The sequence below is a fragment of the Mytilus californianus genome, unplaced genomic scaffold (genome assembly GCF_021869535.1).
Source record: "Mytilus californianus isolate M0D057914Y unplaced genomic scaffold, xbMytCali1.0.p SCAF_1, whole genome shotgun sequence".
Lineage (NCBI taxonomy): Eukaryota > Metazoa > Mollusca > Bivalvia > Mytilida > Mytilidae > Mytilus > Mytilus californianus.
The window spans coordinates 897,740-924,472 of NW_026262581.1; the positions used below are offsets into that span (position 1 = coordinate 897,740).

The window sequence follows — 26,733 nt, forward strand, 5'->3', positions numbered from 1 at the left end:
ATTGTAAAGCACAATTTGCCCTATTAAAACTAGCACATTTATAAAATCGTATCTGTAATTCAAAAAAGTCTTTTGAAAAGATTCTTCCTTACTTGGAAGAATCTAATTAATTCCTATAGTTGTATCTCAAACTGTAATTTACAGAAAAAAGTGGTAAACTATTACTGATACCCTGTAGACAACAAGATTCTGATCTACAATTGTGTCCTGATTTGACAACAATAACTTCAAACTATTTCTTCCGAAAACAGTTACTATTTATCTATTCTAAGACTTTTGTATTCATAATTAATGTTATAACAATGGCAAGATATAAGACTTAAAAACCTATTGTCTTATGTTCAACTATACGAGGGTATCTGTCATAAAGATATAGTAATAAATGTACATCAGACCGTTGGTTTTCCTGTTTTAATTGTTTTACACCAGTCATTTTGGGGCATTTTATGACTTGTTGTTCGGTGTGAGCCAAGGCTCCGTGTTAAAGACCGTATTTGACCTAAAATTGTTTACTTTTTACACATTGTGACTTGGATGGAGAGTTGTCTCATTGGCACTAATACCACATCTTCTTTTTTCTATGAATATCACTTTACTTTCAAAGTTTATTTAGATCTGAAATCTGCATTTATAAATTCGAGAAAATGCTAAAACATGCAATGTTATATTTTGTTATTTCCTTCCACATTATGCTTGCTGTGTCAGACATCATAAAATGATCCTTGAAAAAGGAATTTATATTTGACAGATGCATGTCAGTCATAAAACATTTACAGAGGATCCTTTGTTCTTTCTTATTCAATATTTAATATCAACTAATATATTTTGATATATTGGCATTTCGCAACATTTTTATCGTATTGTTCTTATTCTAACATCAGATTTATTTTCTTCTTTGATAGCAAATAAATAAATTAGCAATGAGCAATGATCATCTGCTTGCTATTTGACAGGATTTAGATCTAAAATCTTGCAGGATAATATTCAACTGGCCACTCAATATTCAGATACCAAATATCTATCACATAATTTATATTATTTCTCTTTTTTTTTTACTGTAACACGCTTTATGATCTCACTAAGAGCTTATTGTGAAGCCTAAACTGGCTTTGCAAGTTACACAAATGCATATACATATTCTTTACATATTCTTGATTGTTTCAATATATATTGTATGTTCCTTCTAAACAGTTGTCACCTTTGTGACACACTAATGATTTATAATACAGTCTCTGGATTCACTAAGAGCTTAACAAAAAAAATAACTTTTCAAGAATATGCTTTTTTAAATTTCATATCTGTAGCAAAGGTTTTCAGATATCTTTGATTAGAAATAGCCCATATAGCTTCCCTATTGTCATTACCTGGGTCTATTCATATTAACACACATATATGTGTATATTGACAAGTAGCATAACCTAATGCACTACATTTAAATTTCTTATACTGAAATAAGAAATCTTATTTTATTCACAACACTTTGTGATAATGAAATCTTAAAAATATTTTCCATATTTGTATAAACTGTACGTCACTATGTGGGTACATTATGTCAGGGATACGAGTACAACTTCGTACATTTTGTACTCGCCTTGAAAATCAAGAAGATGATTCTTCTCATATACTTCTGTGTAGAGATTCATTCCATGTAAAATTAACAAAGATAATTTATAAACGTAAACAAATTATTTAAAGGGGAACATGTTCGGTCCACTATTGATTGCGTGACACTGAGCACCTGTTCGTTTTACACTACTGTTCACGCGTATTTTAAAACACGGTCAGAAAAGAGGACACCGAAAAAATACTTTTTTTGTAACCAAATCGGATACCTTTTCAAGTTATTTAATGTTTATAAAACAACTTTTACTGAAACAACGTTCACAGTTTTACAAAATCTTAAATTTCTGGACGTCGTCACAGATTACAACGAGTTAGACACCTCGCTGCTTGGAAAATTATATGATTGACACATACAACAACCGCAGTTATTATAGCAAGGTATAGCTACGTCATATCAATAGGTCAGGATTTTGACCTTTTTTAATTGAAATGCTAATCGGCGAATGAATGCTATATGTTGCTTTTTCGAAGAGCCGAAGAGCGTAATTAGTAGAATGCATGTTTTATGTGATGCGTATCATCTTTCCATATCCGCCGTCCTTCAACCATAGCATCTGCTTCAATGAAATGAAGTAATTTGTATTCATTATTTCGTCTTAATTGAATGGTCAGTTATCGTAATCATCTCTATTGCCTTTGCATTTTATTTGTTTTCTTTGTTTAAATATTATAACTATAATTTATATTAGTGAATATACATACTTATTTCGATCTGCTTTAAAAAATATTCCTACCATTTTATATAAAAGTCTTTCGGACTGTTAAGGCGGTAAAACTCCAATCAAGATATATTCATTCAAATTAATAATACTGCAGAATATCACAAACATAACGTTACGTTTTATCTCTCAATAAAAAATGAGAATCTTTTTGTTATTGAGAGTTTGTACAGTCTATTAAATTCCTCTTCAACCAGCTTTCAATGGCTAGAAGTATAGGGGGAGGGTTGCGATCTCACAAAACCTGTTTAACCCCGCCGCATTTTTGCGCCTGTCTCAAGTCAGGAGCCTCTGGCCTTTGTTAGTCTTGTTTGTTTTTTTAATTTTAGTTCATTTATGTATTTTGGAGTTTAGTGTGGCGTCCATTTTCTCTGAACTAGTACACAATTTTATTTAGGGGCCAGCTGAGGACCACCTCCGGGTGCGGGATTTTCTCGCTGCGTTGAAGTCCCATTGGTGACCTTCGGCTGTTGTCTGCTCTTTGGTCGGGTTGTTGTCTCTTTGACATATTCCCCATTTCCATTCTCAATTTTATTCAATTATGTTACTTTCATAACTCATACAATCGTAAACAAATTCTTTGCTTTGCTTATCAAGAAGCTTAAACATATTTACATTGATTGATATTTGTTTAATTACGTTTACGTAAAGTAATGGAAAGCTGATATTCGAGCGGGTGAAGATACATGTAGTTAAATTAAATCCCATTATTCTTTTTATCGATTATTTGTTTTATCTGTATGTTTTATTGATAATATGAAATAAAATCAAATAGTGAGTAAAACTATTTTTACTCGTTCAAAAAGTTGTGATATTTAATTGTTTGCTTCTAAGAATGATGTCGCGTGCATTTCATTGAGAAATTGACGCTGATGGACAAACACACGTGACGTTGCAGCACTGTTACGTTGTGTCATTGTCTAAAGATATCAGGTCCTGCTTATGATATAGAAATATAATAAGCAGTAAGATGAAAAAGAAAAATGTACAATTTGCCGATAAAATAGTTTAACAACCGTTACATATCCATCATATTTCAACAAATATTATTCAAAACAAAAATCTTAGTCCGATAAAAATCAGATATACTAACTGTACAATAAAACAGAGCACCATGCTTAAAGGTCAATAACAGTGAGTGAAAACTTTAATATTGCTGACAACTTACTAGCATTCATCAAAAGAACGAAATATTTTGAAATTTTCAAACATTTGATTATCGACAACGGTCTTTTGCTAGAAACGCTCTCAAAGTGACAAGAAATATGTGGTTTGTGCTTTTAAGTTAACGTGTAACTCGGTCGCAGGACGAAACTTTTTGTCGTGTGGATACGTAAATGACATATTAAAATGATGAAATACATTTTTTTATCAGTAATATATACTATTTCAGTATTAGTGCAGCTGATTCGTGCATATTTTTTGAAGAATTGTGGGTTTGGTTATAAAGCATTAAACGTTGCACAACTATATGTGGTAGTTGATTTAAGCTATGGACCCACTCTGAAAAATATTATATGGCGGCCATTTTCAAGATGTCTGCCAATCAGTCTAAAGTTTACAACCATGTATATATTAATGCAAATAATAGTCGAACCAAATCTTAAAAACATATAAAATGTTATCCATCGTTTTTAGTAAATCATGATGTTATATTAGACTGCATTTCTTTTCAAAATAGCCGCCAAAAAATGAAAATGAATAAAACTGAGTCAAGGCTTTGCTGATATCTATTTCGTCTATCGAATTGCACTTTGTAGTTCATATACATTTCTAGGGATTGCGTTTCCATGATATATGGATGCTGTTTGAAAGACAATTTAATCAACGATCCCATAAATGAAAACATTCGAACAATTATCGGGACGCCATCAGAATTTGTTTGACCACTAGGTACCATCTGAGTCACAAATGATAATGGATATGTTTATCTTCTCCTTGCCACACTCCTTTCTATTTCAGCGATTGTAGTAACATCAAGATGACGAATAAATACGACTAATCTCCGAATTTCTACTGACAATGAGTAACATCACGTGTGGTACTAGTTTGCCAAAATTATAAACACCCTTCCAGACACCTGTTGGCCCCTAGTTTTGATGAACAGGGAGTCTTGTTGTTTTATGCTTTCAATGTTGTGTTATTTGCTCTTTATTTTTCAATGTTTGTGTTGGTAACCAGTGAAAGTCTTGTTTATCTATCGTACAGGAAATGAAAACCTTATTTCATTCCAAACATTCACATTTGGTCAAAGTTTAGATAACTTACATGTACCAATGGTTTTAACATGTTTTATATATTGTGAATTTGAAGGGTTAGAAAAGAGATATTTATAAATCCACCATTATATGATATATGTCTAACTACCGGATATGACTCATAGATCTATTTAAACAAGAGTAACTAGGTAGGTGTCATTATTGGACAGGAACTGCTGACCCTTCTTGAGCACATGAGATTATCCCCGGTTTTTGTTTTAGGAGGGGAGGGGTTGTTTTGCTCAATTTCTATATTTTTGTGTATTGATTTGTGTTAGTCACGTTTTTGCGTTGTTTGTTTTTATCTGGTTTTGTTTTACTAATGATTTTGATTGCCTTAGTATTTTCTCCATCTTTTTTATCATCTAAACAACAACGTTTTTTCACAACAGTTTTCAAAATGATTCTTAAGGACAGCCCATTCAATGTTTGCCCCACTGCCCACCACATTTTAAACAGGACCGTACATAACATCATTGTCCTGCATTTTCATCTACCATGACATCCGTTTCATATCTGTAAACCACATTCTATTACCTCATTACAAAAGTGATGATACCTTTGTGATAAATTCCAAGAAGGTAGATGCCTACCGCATTCTCTTAAAGAAGCACTCTTGGTTAAAAGCCTGATACATTCACGCGCCTAAAGCTTTCACCTGCTTTGGGAGTGTTGCGCTTTTTGCTTTTGACCCGTTCCTGGTGTAGAACATCATGAGGATTACCTGATCACGTAATGTTATTTCAAATGTTGATTGAAGCTTGTTAAACACAATGGCCATTTCCAGACAAAACACTATTACATGATGTAGTTGTGCGATATTGATGGTCAATCTGAATGCCACCACCTTCTCCTTTTACAATAATTCTACTCATAGGCCTGATCTAAATTTACCATTTTCAAATTACGTCTGCAACACTTAAACTGTATAGTTAAATGGCAATGTATCGCGCACGGGTACTGAAAGCCATAATTTGGAAGGAAAATTGCAAAGAACCAATAAATAATGGAATCTTTAAACACCTAGAAGGAAAATTCTTTTAATGATCTTCATTTCTTTGACTTACATAGTTCTCACCAGGGTCTTGTTCCTCATTAAAAAATGATGTCAGGATCTTTGCATAAGAATGAGAAGTACACCTACTGTAATTTCACGGAAATATAATAATGTACGAGAGCCTTTAAAACACTCTGCTATTCATTAAGTATTATCTTTCCTTGATTCAACTCTTGATCAACCACTGTTTTCTAATCAATGACATAAGGTTCTCAACGATGCCATGTCTATGCTATTTCCTTATGAAGACCAAAAACAAAACCTTTCTTTGTTCTGCTAAAATATGTTTGTCAAGTACCATTATTCCGATTTTGCAAAAGCAAAAAAAAAAAAACAACTGATCACTAGTGATAAATGATACTCGGAAAAATTACATTGCTGGAATGTATTCATGGAATGTTGAATTGTTGTGACAGACTTGATCTCTTCCTGAACCATTGGTGAATGCGTACTGATATAGTAAGGCGGACGATTTTTCATGGTTCTTCATGCGTGGAATGCTTTCCAGACTTATTTAACGTTTTCATTATCATCTGCTTTATGCCATCTGTGTTATTATTTTGTTAACTTAATTATACCAGGTGAGGATATAATTGCACAATTAAATAATTATACCAGAAAGGAACACATGTATATTTGGTTAGACAATTGACCTAATGCATGTCCATAAAATGTTTATTAATAGATGCAAGTATGATACGCATGGTTATATTTGGTTAGTATTAAGGATACATCTTAATATATAGTAAAATATATACTAAGTTATAGCAATAATATGAACAATTGTGCTGGCGCATAATATATTGGTTAAAGTACCAGAGATTATAAGTGAAATGCATATATTTCAAAGCAAAAGGTTGTCACGAATTTGCCAAGTTAGAACAAGAAAAGACCAAAAATGGAAATTGTCGTACTTTGTAACGATTCTTAAGCCTAATTGAACTCTTGTTGTTGTCAAGATTGGCCAAGGATGTTGCTGTAAAACCTACAGGTTTCGCGGGAGGAACAATCTATTCCATTTTGAATGTTTCATAAATTGAATCTTCTTGTACTGCCGATAAATGGATAATTGGCCCATTCATAAACGACAGGCGTAAACTGTTCATTTTATAATTTAGTAATATATATTATGAGATGGTTTTAGTTCACCGCAATGCAATATTAAAGATTAATAGAAAAAAAAAAACAGTTACTTTGAAATGAATAGCATCGTATTTGCCTTAATGAAATAACTAGACTGAATCTGAATATTTGGCCAAATGATTATCAACTAATGTTTTTAAGGATTGTTGAAAAGACTTTCGCCTTCATCATGTCTTTTTGAACTACCTGTATGTGCAGCTCCTTCAAGTATCGTTGCCATACAAACAAATTGTTGCGGTTGCTTGTTTAATTGCAACTCAACAGAAGATTACTGCAAGTTTTAGATAATTAATATCTCCTCTTTAAGTTGATCACAGAGATTACTGTTAGAGTTGAAAAGTATGAATTTTAATTAAGTCTAGCTTAAATATTGGAATAACGCCAGTCTCTATATGTGACCTCTTGCTGTAGACTACTGTTCTACAAGAATGGTACCGTAGTTACGATTTTCTATACTTTCCTCACAAATCTTTTGATGTTTGGCTTTAGTATATAAATGTGGCATACACTTGGTACATGTATTATAATGCACTAGATTATACTGTCAAAACAAAACACTTTGTAACCTTCTATATGTGATTGTTTTTAACTTTCATATCTTATGGCGGCCATCTTGGAAAAAGCCGCCACTTTGAAATTTCAACTTTGGTCCATAGCTTATATTGTTTGAAGCACCTAGCACTACAAACATAACAAATTTGAATTAAAAGACGGGATATTTGTTGATTTTGATATTTTTTGTGGCGGCCATCTTTGAAAAAGCCGCCATATTTTATTTTCAAAGTTGGTTCATAGCTCATGGTTTTTAAACACCCAGCACTACTACCACTACAAATTTGCCCTTATATAAATGATATATGTTGATTTTTATATTTTATGGCGGCCATCCTTAATAAAAGACGCCATTTAAAAATTTCAAGGTGGGTCCATAGCTTATATTGTTTAAAACAACAAGAACTACTCCCATGCCAAATTTGGTACTTTTATCATCAAACCCACAACTTTGTCACCGATCCGCTGAACTATATATTTGCATGGTTGTGACAATAATTAACCATTATACATCTTTATATTTCAGGTTCCGAATGTATACACAGTAAGTAAAGAAACGTTATACTGTGTGATTCGTGTACCTACTTTTTCATTAAACCTATTGATTTACGTCTTTTGCTTTGCCCATGAAAAATATAATTACATACTTTATACAAAAGACCGTCTGACTGTAAAGGCGGCAAATCTTTAATTAAGACATAATCAGTCATATAAATAAGACTGTAGCATATGACAGACATAACGGTACTTTTTAGCTCTCAAGAGGTTTTACTTTAAATGCTTTATGTTATTGAGAGTTTATAGAGTCAATTAAATCCGGCTTAAACCAACTTTCAACAATGTTGCTGTTGTAAACTTTTATAAGGCGTACAATTGTAAACAAATTGTTTGCTTATCAAAAGGTTTAACGTGTTTGCATTGATTGATATCTATTTAATTACGTAAAGCAAAAATAAAAGTCATTGGACCTTTTGCTGGGATGAACGACAATGGTTGCAAAACTTAATTGTTTACTTTACAATGTGTCGCCTATGACAAAATTGAAGATTGAAGAGCTTACAATGCTCTATTCGAGTACCAATATCAGAAATGGATTATTTGTCTTAACTGCATGTTTTTTGGTTGAGAATATGAAATAAAGTTAAATAGTGAAAAAGCTATTTTTATGCGTACACTACGATATGATATTTGACTGTTTGCTTTTATGAAGGAAGTCGCATGTATTTCATTTACAAATTGACGCGGATGGACATGCACACGTGACGTTGCTACACTGTTACTGTCCATGATATCGAAAAATGTTAAGCAATAAGATGAATAGAAAAATGTACAAATTGACGATAGAATAGTTAAACAACCGTGTAATACCCATCATATTTTAGCATGGCAAATATCTACTCAAAACAACAATCCTGGTCCGATAAAAATCAGATATACTCACTGTACACAGTGCACCATGCTTAAAGATCAATGAAAGTCGATGAAACCTTGCTTGATACTGCCAACTTACTACCACCCATCAAATAATGAAATGCTTTTAAAATTTTCTAACATTACATTATCGACAACGGTCTATTGCTAGAAACGCTCTCAAAGTGAAAAGAAATATGTGATTTGTGCTTTCATGTTTACATGTAATATAAACGCACGACGAAACTTTTATCGTGTCGATACGTAAATGACATATTCAAATAATGTAATATTTTTTATCACTTATATATTCTATTTCAATATATATGCATGGTTGTGGCATTAATTGACCATTAAACAATTTTATATTTCAGGTTCCGAATGTATACACAGTAAGTAAACACACGTTATACTGTGTGCTATGTGTACCTGCATTTTCATTAAGTTTATTGATTTACGTCTTTAATAATTTGTCTTTTTGTGTTAACATTGGTGTTCACTTTGTTTACTTTGTTGACAAGTGCAAGAGTATTTGATGTCTCTTTTATACTGATACATACTTCGCGTTCAAATATTTGGCTATGAGCGTTCTTGATGATGGTAAATCCAGAATAAAGGGATTCAGACGCATGCAATTTATCACGTGTTGTTTGAGCACCAGGTCGATACCTCGATACCTTTGCTGGTGGACTGGACTATCAGTCCCCGAGGGTATTATAAGCTCAGTTTTCGGTACTTCGGTACTGACATGATTTATAACAAACTTGTCGCAAACTATTCGTTTATAAATATTGAAATTATAAAGAAACTAAGTTTTCAAATCCCATAGTAAAAGTCGACTTTATACGGATTTGACTATTTTGTAGGTCATTTTTATCATATAGCTCTTCAACTGCTTGGTTCTCATACATCCGTGGTTTTCAAACATTTAGCTTGAACGTTGCTGATGATAGTAAATCCAGAAAAGAGCTTCAGACTCATGAAGCTTATATCGTACATTCACTAATGAGGTGACCAGGTACTTGAACAAGACAAAACAAACAAAAAACGACACAAAACTTGTGAATGTGATCGCTGCTTCCAAAATCTATCTGAGGTATCCACACAATAGGAAACACAAAGGTCATGATAGCGACATGCATTCATCAACACAAAAACAAACAAAAAATTGTAACAATATATTAGTTTTCTTACTTTTTAAATGAAATATCTATTTTATTATTAACTGATATTTTGACGATCAAACAATTATGGCCTGACAATTGTATACATATAATTGTATTAAATTTTCCTGCAGAGTTTCAGAGAGAAACCAAATAACAGATATCACTAAAGTTTCATTTTTTCTCTCAAAGGCATGAATATATAAATTGTCCCAGAGCAATAAAAGGGCTATGGAACTGGGTCTCGGGAAATTCACACGATAATTATCCTAATAAAAAGCCTTTTCATTTCAAGAATTTTGCGTGGTGACAAACTTTTAAAAAAACTTTTTTGCAAGGAAACATAATTTTTCTTTTTGACAATAATTGTATTAATTTTTTGAAGTTGTTTTGCTCTTTAATTAGTATTCCTTGTTTGCATTACATCGATTCAAACGTGCAGTATATATTTATCAACAAATAACATGTTTTATTTCTGTTATACTGTTTTTTACTGTGTTCACAAACTGACAATTATGTATAAAAAACGTCTTTCAGCTTGTCTATATGTACCATGTTTTTCATCATAAAGTGTTGAAAACAGAAGGAGCAATATTGGGAGTTGTGAGATTTTTGCCTGAAGGCAAATATAGGGATAGATTGTAACAAAGGGCATTAGTGCAAACGTTCCCTTATTTGTTTTACTCAAAGCATCAAAACCAGAAAGTTATTAATGTACATTCTGAAAGTCTATATAATATACCTAAAACAACAAACATTTTACGTATTTAGTTTGAATAAAGATGTCAATTAGCGCTACGAATTGTGCAGATAATATTAAACATGTTATATATTTTTGTCTAATTTTGCGTCAAACGTATCATTACTCTTATTGAATTATTTCAATTTCAAAAGGCAATATATAGAAATATTTCAAGGACAATTTTACTTTTTGTAAAGAAAGTCCTTCTTATACGTTTATATTATAAAATTTCCCACAACCTGTCAAATTTGAAATTGTTGAACCATGTATCTTAAATGTTAAAACATATTTGGAATAACAAAAAAATGTTGTTCAAACTTAATAGTACATATATAAAACTATGATACTGTGAATTTGTGAATTTTGAGAAATTCAACAAGCAGTTACCCAGTTGAATTTAAACAAAAGAAATGGAACTCTCTGTTAGAGAAGGTAAAAAAGGCCAAGTTGGTATATTTGAATTGTTGACATCTGTTTCTATGGGCTTTAAAAGTTTAATAAAGGTGCATCATTTCGGATTTTATGCATCTTATATGGTTTTACTTAAATTATAGTATGGAGTTTCTAGATATTTGTAAACTTTTAAATTATAGAAAAATTTTCATAAATCAATCGATTGTAGTAGGTGCAAATCCAAGTGGATCTTTTTTGTACATAAGCATAAATTCCGCCGAAAAATATTCAACAGAAAGATAAAAGATTAATTTTTAAAGTATTAATTTGCATCTCTTCTCCGACGACAATTTTTTGGGAAATAATCCAAAAATGGACATAATTTAAGCGAAAAGAGAAGTCGAATGCACCGTGTTATGTTCGGGCATTTGATTTGTCTTTTTTGTCTTGAAAACGTATAAAACAAATATATTTGATACATCATCTCACTTTAGATTCTATTATTTTTATATATTTAGGCTACAGGTTGATTTTATAACATTTAAAGTTCACAGTACTAAAAAATGAAATATAAGGGTCATGTGTAATACCTTTGTAATGAGTCATAACAACAGAGTAGATGTGTTCGAATAACAAATTTTTACTAAAAGTACTTGACGACAGACTTTTCAAGTTGATCTTAAAAATGCATAACTTCAAACAAACTTCATTTTTTGTGTGTGTTATCTAGTGTTATTAGTCTTCAACCTCTGAAAATTTTTAGTCTGCCCTTCCACGAAATATTTAATTAGAATATTTTTAAATGTTTTTGAACTTACGGAAATTCCACCTGACAACCGATCAGACAATAGTTTTAAGTTAAATAAATGCAGAAAACTACATTAAATGATGCTCAAAAACTAGTAGATACATTTGTCTTTTAAAATAGAACTGGCATATAAAAATCGTAGTGGTGCTATGTGGATAAATTTATCTGTTTTCATGAGCTAAATTGGCAGCGTGTCATCCCTACAATGACTTCCATATTTTCAATTGTAAAAATTAGCTGGCGTAATGGGGAGATAATTTTGACAAAGTAGAATCCTGACTGTTAAAAGAAGACTTTAATAAAAATTCTCTGCTGTGAAATGCATTCAGTAAATTTCAGTAACCTTTAGGTACAAATCTGGATTTCCTTATTTATACAAGTATATATTTGCACATGATTTGTTGGTATACATTAAAATTCCAATAACTTTTATTTTATATAGATGTACTAGGCGAATTACGGATTCTACTGAATTTCAATTTGTACCGTTACATTTACATGACTGTCATGTTGAAAATTGTTCTCCCTTAATACAATTCAATCACTCTTTTTAAAATTGTCCTCAACTTAAGTATTCCCTAATGTTTGAGATGTATAAATGTAGATACGAACAATTCGCATCGTCCTTTTCTGAGTGAATATCAAGGGAAAGATAAGCGATTTTTTAAAATCGCGTTTTTCGTGAATGATAAATGAAAGGGTATAGGTCAGATTCCTAGATTGGATGGAATTTCCCGGCTCTTATTTTTGTATGCATTCCAAACAATTGTTTTCCATTAACAAATATTGTTTAAGGTTGTTTTTTTTTTTGCTAGAACAACAACAAATTCATCGTAAAGAGAGAATACAGCATCAGCATTCTCAAGCTCTCTGAAAAAATCAGAAACCCGTATGATCAGCGTACATCATATTTTTTATTCACAAATGGATGCATGACCGAACATGCTATGATTCATTTAGATAAGGATTAAGATGTCAATTTACGGTTCACATAGCTCTCGCTTATCTTACTTTTTGACATCGGCCTGATCTATGCACCATCAGTAACCTGACGTTCGTCTTTCTTTTGATGATTTCATAATTAGATTTTTGAGACCAGTTTAACCATTCTTTAGGATATTTATATTTGAATATACCAAGGTCTCCGGTATTAATATGACCAGCAGGACTAAAATGGCAGTGGTTATTTACATTCAAAGACTGATGATAAAAGAATGGCATGCACATATGTACAAAAGATGTTTATCTGGAAATGTGTGTTGCTATTTATGTGTATGTAGAAGCTTATCAATCTTATTATCGATTATAGACCTTTTCAACAACTTTCAATACGACACCGACTAATGATACCCTCAATTTACAGGTGAAATGTAGGGGTATAACATGCATGTAACATATGCGTGCATATTCGATTTAGACTATACTATTTTGATATTAAGCGAACAGCTATAGTGCAAATATATCGTTGTGGTAAATACATATAGTCAAATATTTGTATTTCTATGAATTCAGTTAACCACTGGTAAAACTTAAATAGCTTTATTACTATTTTGAGACGACCACTTCAATCGCAGCAGTGTAGGCGTGGACAATTGTTGTAAAGGTTTAATAGCATGCATGAATTGCAAGCAATCGATACAAAGTATTTCGTCGTTATAACTTATGATAAACTTTGCTTAGAATGTGTTTATTTTTACTAAATGCCTCAAACATATCTCTTTTGAATTTGTTTGAGGTTTCAAAAGAAAAACAAGCTTAGATTTCTGCATATTAATTCATGAATGCTCGTGTCAAGATCGTGCCAAACTCATCAATATCAGAAGTCACCGGTGCCTTTTTCTTTTTCCTTTGATTTGATTTTGGTTTTTGGGATTTAAGTATCACCAGTAAGTAATACGTTTATTACATGTATGTTTAAACTAATAACTTAAATATTAATGAATAAAAAATTACACATTTTTTTTCTTATTCATCCTCGTTCCTTGCAAATTCAAAATAGGTATGACATGGTAAGATTATACTTCGGTTGTTTGCATTTTATTTTGAAAACAATATGAAATTTAGATTCGTTGATCCTTTATACAATAATTAAAATGTACATTTGATAGGTCAAAGATAAAAAGATGATAAGAGTATGTAGACGTGATGATCTGTATGCATATTCAGCGGTAGCAAAGCCGAGTGCAGACTGGACAAAGTACATCTCAATTATCATAACATCCTGGTGTAAAAGAACGAAGACACAGTTTAACTGCTTTTTCGACCCTTCAAATAAAACTGTTCAAACAGTTAAAGCTACTTCTAAGAAAATTCCTTCAATTTATCGAGCAAAATTGGTTGCATGTCAGTATGAATGCAAGTTAGAAAATACCTTCCAACAAATAAAAGGCTATGTCAGCGAAGTCGGCCTTAGTCCATTAAATGATATCCAGGCAGACACTTGTCCACAAATAACCAAAGTTGTATATCCAACCAGACATGCCGGTAAGATGGCTATATGTTCTAAAATGGCCTATGGTACAAAGAAGGCAATACATTTGATTGAATGGTTTGAATACAATCGACTGATGGGTGTAGATCGAATCATAACAATGGTCCAGTTGATAAATAGAGATGCATTTCAAGTGCTAAAATACTACAAGGAAAAAGGAGTGTTAGACATGGACCTTTTTCCCTCGCCATTGCCAGGAGAAAGCACAAGTATGTCTTCGATAGAATATGAATGTATACATTATTATTTTCACCATTATATAAATTATATATATCATGCTTCCGCAAATATGCAAATTTAACATTGTTGTGCTTATTTTTAGAGTAATTATATATATATATATATATATATATATATAATAAAAACATTTTTAAGACATTTCTAATTTCAATCAGACAAAATTTCAAGAAATTTGTTTCTTAATGTTAGAAAAGTTAACAAATGTCTAATTACAAGAAAATATCTTAAAGTACCTTTTAAAGCTTTATCATACTAATTCACTAGCCTTGTGCACTATTGAAATAGAAATCAGAAAGTGATAAATAATCTATATAGCAAATTGCTGCAAAATCGTCACTTGGTGGAAATTTCATGAAATCTGTTTTTAAAGATCAAAGGAACGGAAACATCAACGGTACATCAATAGATGATACTGAAATTTACTGAAAACCACACGTTAAAATAACATATACCACTGACTGAAAAATATGAAATAAAAAATTAGTTTTTTTCATAATTTCCTTCTTTATTGTGAAAATTACGAGCAGTGCATTCTAATTTAATAATCTTCTAAAGACAGTTCTAGTTTTGTGTTAATGCTATGAGTGTAACACATAGAATGCTTAAGTAATATTTATCAAATTTTGTATGTCTGTCCCCCAATTAAGCCAAAAGAAATGAGGCCAATTTCTCCTTTATTTGTTTCACTCACAAGATCAAGATATACAAGTTTATATCCTATCGAACTTTATATTATATCTTATCTAAGAAACTAAAACTGGGTTTTATTATTTTTATAATGATATTCTTTAACTTCAAAATGAATATCAAAAGTGACAATTTATCTGATGCTATCTTATATCTTATCTGATGATAGCTGGCATGAAGAATTTGAAAAAAACTTATTTTACTTAAAAAAAGAAAGATACAATGGACCCAACCTTAAGTATATCATCAAAAGAATGCATGGTTTAAATTCTTGTTAAACTTATGAATATGTATGAAAATAATTTAAAAATTTTAAATACCCATACAAATAATACTTTCCAGAACTTGGATACATATATTTAAGGATATGAATGATAATTAAATGTCAGCTGAGGAGCAGATCTTTGAAAACGAAATGCTAGAAAAACTAGAATTTAAAAATCCATTGTCCTGATGGAATCATGAATGAAATGTTAAAAATGTACTCGCTAATGGTTCACTGGTTAATTTATATATCAATTAAGTTTAAACTCATTTTATTTGATTCCTGATGATTTTTAATTATTAATTTTGACAAGATACGTACTACACAAAATATGCAAATAATAGAGAAACAAGGGACATGGGGTATCCATCCGTGACATAAAATCAGTAAATGCCAATCAAAATCCAAAAGAATATAAATTTTTGAAACACAAAATGCACTAAACCTTTACATCTGGTAAATGCTAGGCCTTAAAACGATGTAAACTCGGGGTTGGGGTTGGGGTGATGGGTGGGTCTTTTCTTATATAAAAGCACAATATAAATAGATGTGCCAATTATATTTTGGTGTATAAATTCTGTTTTATCGTTTTATATCAAATTCAAATTACGATGCCAAAAAATTGAAATAGTGTAAATGTGATAACTGAGATATATTATGAATCGGTCGAGTTTGCCATGAAATATATTTATACGTATTACTGATAAGTAGATGTCTGCAAGTTGATGTTTACCTTTAACCAATAACCAGTCTCATGTGCCATCATGTAATATTATACACAAAACGTTTTAAAACCTATTTCTAATTGTATTAACATACTAATACTGGGACACAATTGTATAAACACTAATCTAGTATCATAATCACAAAGAATTCTAAAACTCTTGTACATAATACTCGAAATAACAATAATTTTATCATTTGGCTTTCTAGGGTGCTACTCATCAAAATTTATAATTATAATAATTAAAACTCAGAAACACTACCTACTCAACATAATATTTAATTTAAATATGAATTGCCTAAATTATGCATCTGTGGTCATGGTGGTAGATCCAAGACAGGTGATGCGTTTTGTTCATAAAAACCTTTGGTAGATCCCAGACAGGTGAAACAATTATACCAATCCGTGGTAAAGCCCGAACAGGTGACAATTTTATTAGAACCTGTGGTAAAACCAAGACAGGTACAAATTATTGATACCTGTGGAAGAACCCAGACAGGTGAACAATTATTGATACCTGTGGTAGAATCCAGATAGGTAAAAAAAAGCAATAACCTGTGGTAGAACCCAGACAGGTGAAAAATGCAATAACCTGTGGAAAAAACCCAAACAGGTAAAAAAAGAAATTACCTGTGGTAGAACCCAGATTGGTGAAAAATTCATGAAACTTGTGGCCAAAACCCAAACAGGTTTAACAATTCTTAAAACCTCTGATAGAACCCATACAGATGAAAAAGGTACTAACTTGTAGTAGAACCCAAGACAGGTGAAAGCAGGCAATAACCTGTGGAAGAACCAAGAGAGGTGAGCATTAAAAACATACATGTACAAGAACCTGTAGTAGATCCCAGACAATATTAACATGAGAATTCCTGTGGTTGATCCAAGCAGGTACAACTAACTTTCTTAATTATCACCCTTTAATTAAACAAAGCCTTAATAATTTAAAAGATATATTAATGAATTGTATAAGAACCAGCGGTAGATCCCAAACAGGTGTAAAAATGAGAATTCCTGCGGTAGATCAGGGCAGGTTCAAACAACTAACTTAATTATCATCTATAAATTAAACAAAGCCTTAAATATGTATAAGATGTATAAATGAATTGGGGAAAGGAAAAATAATTTCCCTGAAATTAAGTTGGCAACATATTTTCATTTGTAGCCCCTTTAAACATATAAATTCGATTAAAAAATAAAAATAAAAAATACAATTTTTTGGTGTAGTTGGGGACGGTGGGTCGGCTGAATTAATTTTCCACAAATGCTCAACAAACAACTGACCCCCTTATAAATTAATCAAAATTATATACACGTGCTTCTCTGATTACACCCATGCTGTCATGCTGTTTCATATCTATGACCAACCTCATATCCTAATTTATCTCATTAAATCAAGCTGACATGCTAGCATTTAACAGTAAATAAAAGATTAATACTAGGGAAAGTACAGACCACAGGAATTTATGAAAAAAAACTCTGAAGTAGTTATTAAATTCCCATTCATACATATTATTTATGAGTAGATGTCTGCAAGTTGATGTTTACCTTTAAACAATAACCAGTCGCATGTACCATACCACATCTATCCATAACTAATATTGATTATATGAAATTGAAGTGAAGGGAAGAACCTGTATGCTTGCCATTGTGAATAAACTATAAAACTACAAACACATTTTTTTAATAACCTTTTCTAATTTTATTAACTTACAAACCTTTCCTTAAAATTTTCAATGTTATTCAATGAAAAATAATTATCTAAGATACCTGGGACGATCTCATTTCACAAAGGATTTCTTTTGTTTACTTATTGTATCCCGAACTTATTAACCCGGTGTAGGTCTTTAAGTTGATGTTTCAATTACTAAAAGTTAATCGGACGTGACTATTTAGACACGCCCACTTGGTATCAAGAGGTCGAAAATTGGATTGTAAATAAAGCAATCAAGAAAAATACCATCATTTACAAATTCAAAGAATAAAAGTGCATTTGATCATCTCCAGTTAAATATTAGACGGTACTAAAGTTTAAATTTGTCCGAAACTTGCCTGCAAAAGTACAAATCTTACTTACTTACCTCTTTAGATGGCATTCATTCCCTTCACATTTGTTTTCTGTTTATTTTTTGAATCCGTCTGTCATTGAGTGAAAAGAAATGAAAAGGTTTTGGGTTTTGTTGTAGAGGGGGGGAGGGTTAATAGCTTACGTTACGACATAGGTCAAGGCTTACCCTTATTCTTGTCAGGCATAGTTTTTAGCATTTTCCAACGCACGATTATATAGTCCAAGTGACTAGTGTCTATGTAAGGTTTTTAACATTTGTTCTCAGACGACCCACATTGGATCTCGTCTTAAGTATGCATGACATATTTGCAACTGGACGTTAAGGGAGAAATCAATCTTCAGAGGCATCGGATTTAACGTCTTCATTTTGACCGAATGTGTCTGCGTATTTAGACATTCATCACAGACAAACTTTACCAAGGCTTAGTTGTTGTTCGAGAGAAGTCATGGGCTGACAAATGTGGTAGGGTTAAGTAGCGCCTAGAGACAAAAATTGGACCGATTTAGTATATCAAGTGTTTGAAGCCCAGTGATAGGGTCATATTCAAATTGTTAAACAAGAAGATATACCAGACGTTTCATTTCATTTTGGTTGTTAAACTTAAGCTTTAGCTTTTCCTTACTCATTTGTCTTTTCCATTTATAATACGTTTAGATAATGTAGTCTGCAATCTTACATATGACTCAATAAGCTGGATAGATAAAGTAGCAATCTTGAAAGTTTTTTTACAACAGTCCCTGTTAGATTCCTTTAAAAAAAGTCTACGTACTCATTTGAAATATACATATTGACCTTTACTATCATCGAAGCCCGTTTATTAACCTCAATATCTGTTTACAGTGTTGTCGGATTATTGCAGTACTACCTATGACGTTTACCTTTACATCCATTTAAAAAGTAATGGGAATAATTTGTATCCTATCCAGCGAAGCCAGAGAAAGGGGTGTTAAACTGGGGGAAATGAAGGTCAATGACTTTTATGTTAAACCCAATTGCGACCACAGTCATGCATGTTGACTCATTTGCAGATCATTCACAAAAATTTATATTCCCAACTTCAACAGTTTCGAATTGAAGCGAGGCCAACAATTGCAGTTATTCAAAGTGCATAAGGTCCGTTTCCCCTAGTGATTGTATTATATCACTTGACCCCTTGTTCACATTGAAAAAAGATAAACCCAACCCCCTATTCAAAGTATAATCCCAAAGCCTGGTATAAACATGGAAGTACACAAACACAAAGGTCAATGAAGGTACTATTTGATATTATGATATTCATGCACCAAATTTTGTGACAAAAATTAGAGCACGTGTTTAATTTACTTGTTTTCATCAATGAACTAGATAGTAAAATAAATAAATTTAAAAGTGCATCGTGCACTTATTTGTTCCCAGTTTGATTGTACATTATTAAAGTTAAAACTGATTGGAGTTTTACCTATTATAAACTGCATAAATGTATCTATATATAAATTGATCATTAATCAACTTTTTAGACGAATAGATAATGGGCTAAGTCATGGAACAACATTTTTGAATGATATTTCGTTTGTTTTATTTCTTGAATTATGGCCCAGTTAATCTGCCGTAAAGAATGTTGACCACTTACTAGTGATACTGTATAATAATTTTACATGTACATACAGTTTTGCATTATTTAATTTTGGCATAATTTTTAAAACGATTTTGCCAATCGATATTTGAAACCTATAAAAAAGAAAATATGGAAAATCGCTGTTTAAAGTTATTAGAATTGATTTTTTTTGCAATTAGTAAGTGTTCATATTTCGAATTGAAAGTGTTTTCGAATTTTTCGGTTTAACATATACATAAAATATAAAGTTAAAAATCATTTGAGCAAAATAAAGAAATGTGCAAATGTACACGAGGTTTATTGAATAATTTACACAATAAGTTAACGCGAAAAGTAAACGCGCGTTTACTTTCAATGCACGTACAATATACACTTGTGAAATCTGTAGTAAACAGCCGTTTAGTTTCAAGTGCACGTAGAAATAAACTTGTGGAATCTGTAGTAAACGCCAGTGTACTACTGACTTAACGGACACAGAGTAAACGCGCGTTTACTCGGGTAGACATTAGAAATTACCATTTTTACCGCGTTAACATAATAATAGTAAACGCAAAAATTGAAGTTAACAAACGAAATATCTGCACGCAGCGTTAGTGTGCATTAACTGTATGTGATGATTGGTCTGCTCCCAACTGTACATCTAGCCTCATATTGGAACATCCTCTAAACGTAGATGAGACAGAAAAAAAAGATATTAAATTTCAGTATTTCACATAATAATTGAATGATTATGAGTGTTCAAAAGAAATCATCTTCTTTTACCTTAAAGATTGAAGCATATCAAAACAATGTGACTAACCAATTTACACATAAAATCGAAAAAGCAATGCTTGTATATCTAAACTCCACACTAAGACTAAGATAGATATCTTGGTAATGTTAACTCATGATGACGTTGTTGAAATGTTCATGTACACGATTTTGTTCAGTTACTCCAATTGTTTGACAACTAAACCCTTTCTGGTCCCATTGCTGAACAAAATCTACATGATCTAATCGATTGTTGTCACCAATGATCTCAGTAGATGATAGGCTTAGTTCAAAGGTAATAAAATTTATTCGCTCTCTGGCTGAATCGTAAGGTGCTAACAGGTGTTATAGAAATTGACTTTAAAAAAAACTCTTGGAAATTGTTTCACCTTCAGAAATTTTTGTTCAAGTTGTTTACTATATGAATTTACATTTCATTGGATGAACTATTTTTTTAAGGGGTTTTTAATTAATGTTTGCTCCCATTTAATCTAGAGATGCATGCATGAATTGTTGAAGCGAATAAATGTATCACGGATACATCAGGAATGTGGAAGCCACTCCTAGTGGATGTTTGTTTATCAAGAATGAAAATTTATTTAATGATCATTAGAGAAACATATTTTTACGTAGTTACTCATGGATTATCTGACTTAAATAGAATTTAAGAATCATCGTGGAGGCTTGGACTTTAAAAATTCGAAATTTAACTATTTCGATTAGATAAATTTTATAATCCACTGTTATCATTGTACGAATTTATATTTATGTATTTAACTCATCTTTATATTTAACGAAAAACAAGTCCATACATACTCTCCCTAATAATTAGTTGGAGGCCATGTCGAAAGAAACCTGTATGAGAATATGTTATTTGAATGTTAAGCATGGTGGCGGTGGGGAAGGTGGTGGTTAGTCTATATAGAATCGACAACACTACTCCATTGCAAATTAATAATGGCATAGGTCACGTGCTATATGACTTCACTCTTCATGCATGAGGCACCCTAAGGTGCACGTGGAAAAATAGTTTTGTGTGTATAAGAACAATTTATTTAAGTTAACCTATATAAATAACCCTTTATACACAACAAAACATAGAATATATATTTATTAGATATGATTAAACTAAGATACATACTACATGATATACACACAATAAAATAAACATCATTTGGCGTTTAGCCGTCTCGGTTGTTGTCACAGTTATTGATTAGTCGTGATTGATTAATTCCAAAGCTTGAGAATCATATCAATCGGAAGATCTGAGTTCATGCTTGAACTTCTGAATAATGATAGGACACTAACTTTAAGTTCATGCTTGAACTTACTGCTGGACCTGTTCTTGTTTATGACTACAAGCATGTAGATCAAAAACGTCAGTGATAGAAGTCCATGCATGGACTGACGTCAGGACTGACTTAGAACAGGGATCTGTTGGTAGTAGTGTCCGGAAACTTCTAGCATGTGTCTGGTCTATTTAAATGTTAACCAAACTACTGCTATAAGTCCCATTAACTCTGACAAGCAACTTATACATCAATAACTCTGCATCAAATTTGGGGAAATTGAGTTAATAATAACGAAAATATGTCAAATACAGTTGATGACTGGTAATTAAAGGAGACAACTGAACCCCAAATGAAGATGGTTACTGTAAATTCAAATTAATATGAATTCATTAATGCGACTGAGTGAGTATGGCAATGATAAAATTTCGCATTTAATAGATTTTCTGAAATCGCAATGATAAATGCACGCATTATTTTCTGAATTTAGAGTACCTCTTGAACAAAGATTTGTAACTAAATTAATATATCTCAATATGTGAATTAATATACAAATAAACGTTATATCAAATGCGAATAGATAAATAGCAATTAAAACGTCCATTACTAATCGTTTATCAGTATGTCACTTAGGCGTGCTGGAAAACATTGTAACATTTAGCGATAAGCGCAAGTGTTCTGATTAGCTAATGTTTATCTCAGCGGGTCGTGAGAAGAAATGTAACGTCTTGATGAAATTGAAATGTTCTACCTGACCTTAACATGACTTTCAGAAACATGTCAATAAACTCTTGATAATAATGTTCTCTGCATCGGCTTTACTATAATGTTCTATAATGTACATAATTAATCAGTAAGTGCAAATATCAAAACAAAATCGGGAACTGTTATACTGTATAACTTGGTCTCAAATGTTTAACCATTGTCTCATTCAATGAAAAATGTCACGTCACTGATTGCGGTTATTAACAATTCGTATATGTTTAGCAATTAATAAACAAATAATCAATGTAGACACAATGAGGACAATGATACGTCAATATTTTTTTACATAATATGGGGATTATTATGCCCCAACACTATCTAAATACACTTTAAACCAATATCAGATTCAAACAATGGGGATTATTATGCCCCTGAAACACTTAGTAAAAACGCAATTGATGGTGTTGTGTTGACCTCGTAAAGACGATGAACTGGTGATGAACAGACTATATATAATCTAACGAACTAACAATATTAAATCAAGATGAAAGCGTATGCGATTTAAATATTCCTATGTACAATATGTAAACACTAAATCTTCACTCGACTAATGCTTGTTGAGCTTGCTGTATCGTTGATAAAGATGTTCTTATATATCGAGTATAACACTGTGAACTCCCCCGTCCGAGTGTCTGAATAAGGTGATCTTCAATTTTTGAACCTGCTGTGGTACTTGCTCCAATGCGAAAGCTGTGACCATTATATAAGTCTGAATTGTATCCAAGTACGGCAAGTATCTTTTTAAGAGAAGAAATGAAATAGTTTCGTGTTAAAGCTTTCCTATTTTCCATCACAAAGAAAACGTCTTGTGTTTTACTATCTTTGAATTTTCTATTACGAAATTCCATGTAACGTTCCAGAGATAAGACTGGACAAACAGAAGCTCCCGACGCAAATAAATGAATATCAACACCTTCACGAAATGGGTCTGTTTTGGAAGCTTTCAAATGAAAGGTCACTTTATCCTTTAGAAACCGGATATCCTCGATACTCACATTGCATTCTGAATCAAACGAATGTAATACTGTAAATTCCCCACATCGAAGAAATCCAAAATATGCCGTGACACACGCTGCTTCCAGAAGAATGTCTACATACGGCGTATAATACCCTTTCCTCAAAAACTGACAAATATCCTTAGGATCGTGAAGGTAATTGGCAGCCTAGGTTTTGTTGATTTTTTTCTCATTTTTCTTTATTCCTCTATATAAAGCATGGAGTCGATAAAGTTTATCAGAACCGTCGCTAAATATCGAAGGCTTCCCAAACTCTAAATATTTATATCGTATTCCACATATATACATTTTGATAGTAGAACATTTCAAATGCAAGTTTTTGAAACAATGCGTAGCGAAATGAATAAGAGATTCTTCAGTTAACGGAGGCATGTCTGAATTTCTCCAAACCACCCCAGTCATTCGTAAGAAGGTGGTATAGGCGGAATACCCACACTCATACTGTGTACGTGTTCTTGGCGCTATTGAAGTTTTGAGTAAACAACTTACACTATTAGTCAATTCCACATTACGAGTGAGAAGTGCGGACAAGTCATGGCTTGTGCATCTGCTTCCGGAGCTTCATTCCGGAACGTCTGAAAATCAAATCGAGAAAGTGAATCGGCAATCACATTTTTAACACCAGGGATATGCTTACTTGAAAATGTAAAATTGTTTATTGCAGCTAACCAAGTGAGTTTACGCATTAGTTTCATAATATCTTGCACCTTTGATCGCCCTTTGTTTATAATGTTAACAGTAGATTCATTATCACAATGAAAAACTATCCGTTTCCTCGTCCATTCTTTGCCCCAAAGTACTGCCGCCACTACAATTGGGTACAATTCTCGGAAAGCCATAGACATATCAGAATCAAGTATATTTTGTAACTCTGACGGACAAGAACTACAAAACCAATGTCCCTTGAAGTACCCCCCGAAGCCAAGTGTTGAAGCAGCATATGTATACAAGTCCAAGTCCGCTGCACTGGTAGTGAAAGTATCGTAGAAAAAAGAGACGCAATTCCACTGTTTCAGAAAAATATACCACATCTTTAAATCATCTCTACATTCGGCTGACAGTGAAACATAGTAATTGAGATTATTAACTTTAGTCGATAGGTTTATGAGATAAGTAACAAAAGTCCGTCCAGGTATAATGACTCTCGCAGCAAAATTGAAATGTCAGAAGAGTTGTAAAAGTTCTCGTTGTTTAATAGAGTGTCGACGTAGAAATGTTCCAATGAAATAAATAATACGTTCAACTTTATCTTGTGGAAGTCTAGCTTCCATCTTATCTGTGTCTAATATAATTCCTAGATACTCTAGTGTGGTATGTGGACCTACAGTCTTTTTCTTAGATAATGGTATATTCAATCTATTAAAAATTAAGGTGATAATTGCCATAGTTCTGTCTCCTGAAGTGTCAGATGCTCGAACAGTTAAAAAATCATCAAGCAGATGAAGTATAACTGGAATATTGTAAATGTTCTTGGCTATCTAACAAATTGCTACTGACAAATTGTCAAATATTTTTGGTGATGATCGTGAGCCAAAACAAAGACGCACATAATAGTAATATATATTTCTCCATTTAATACAGTATAACTGATGCTGCTCCCTTTTGATCCCTAATTGTTTGAATGCATCGGCAATGTCCGCCTTATTTAATATTGATAATCGTCCGAATTCTTTAATTGCGTTGATTGCATCATCTATTTTAACGTATGACAGGGAGCATTGATCTTTGTCGATTAAATCGTTAATACTAGAATGATCTTGACTTTCATGTGGAGACGACAGATCAACTATTAGCCTCTTTTTCCCTAAATATTTGCCTTCCACTATACCTATTGGGCTCACACGATACCTATCAAAAGGGAGCTTTTTAAATGGCCCAATTAGATAACCTTTATCGACCTCTTGTTTAATTATAATATCAACGCTTTCTGGATTTTGGAAAGCTGATTGTAGATTTTTACATTCAACTGTTGGTAATTCTGTTTTCGACACCATGGTATCAAAACCGTTCTTTATACCGTCTAATAAATATTTTACAAAATGCCTATCCGAATGTTTTGTTAATTCTTTTTCAAGGTTGTTTACGTTGATGTGAGAAAGTTGATAATCATCATTCATTTCGAGTCACCTAGATGTTTTTACTTTCTGCTTATCAGCAGTTTTGTTTTGATTACTAGTACTGGTATCCTTGTTGTTACCACAGGTCTTAAAGCCATGACCTCTACTTTTACACTTAAGACACGCATGTGTAAATTTGCATTCTTTCCACTTGCATGTTCCATAATTGAAATTGTTACAAAGATCATAACCCTCTGCTTGAATGATATTTCTCCCATGCCTATCTTTTGATCTATCTACAACACGACCGTTCAACGTGTTTAGTGGGGCGCATGGAGGAGTTTCTTGATAAACTTGTTTTTGGCAGAACTTCGTTGTGTGGTCGTAATCTCCACAGAGTTCGCATTCTCTACTTTGTAAACCATTCATTACCAAATGCAATAGATGGTCGTCTACCTTTTCCCAGTTAATTGCGATATTATGTTCTATGATAGCATTGGCGGCCTTAGCCGAAAACAATGTGTGATATTTATAAAATCTTTGCCCGTAGTTATAGGCTATATCATTTATATCGGCCTCGTATTGATCAAGTTCATCTCGCCGTTGGGGATATACTTTACAAATGATGTTCCTTAATTTCCTGAAGGCCTTGTTGAACTCATCAAGGGTCAAACTTTTCTCTAGACGAGGATCCTTAGGAGCTTATAATTCTACAGTTAGCCCTTCAGAAAAGACAGAGCGTGTTTGGGGAACCTCGTTCTTTGGATAAAGAAAGGTTTATGTCCTTACCTTCTAAAATTTGCTTGTGCAAGGAAGTAGACACGTAGTCTAATTTTGGCAAATCCTCCGCAAATACAATCCCTTTTGAAGTGTCTACTTGTCTATGGAAGGTTTGTTCAGCATTAGCAGAAGAGATCT

The 26,733-nt window shown here is 32.3% G+C and overlaps 1 protein-coding gene across 1 annotated transcript in view; it reads left to right on the plus strand.

Moving 5' to 3' along the window:
* Positions 1-14,660, plus strand: part of LOC127717940 (uncharacterized) — a 58,630-nt gene extending 43,970 nt beyond the window's left edge. Inside the window, exons 3-5 of the mRNA XM_052224169.1 lie at positions 7,879-7,896; positions 9,137-9,154; positions 13,977-14,660. Coding sequence (XP_052080129.1) covers positions 7,879-7,896; positions 9,137-9,154; positions 13,977-14,660 — 720 coding nt within the window. The remainder of the gene's footprint in view (positions 1-7,878; positions 7,897-9,136; positions 9,155-13,976) is intronic.
* The last annotated feature ends 12,073 nt before the right edge of the window (positions 14,661-26,733 follow it).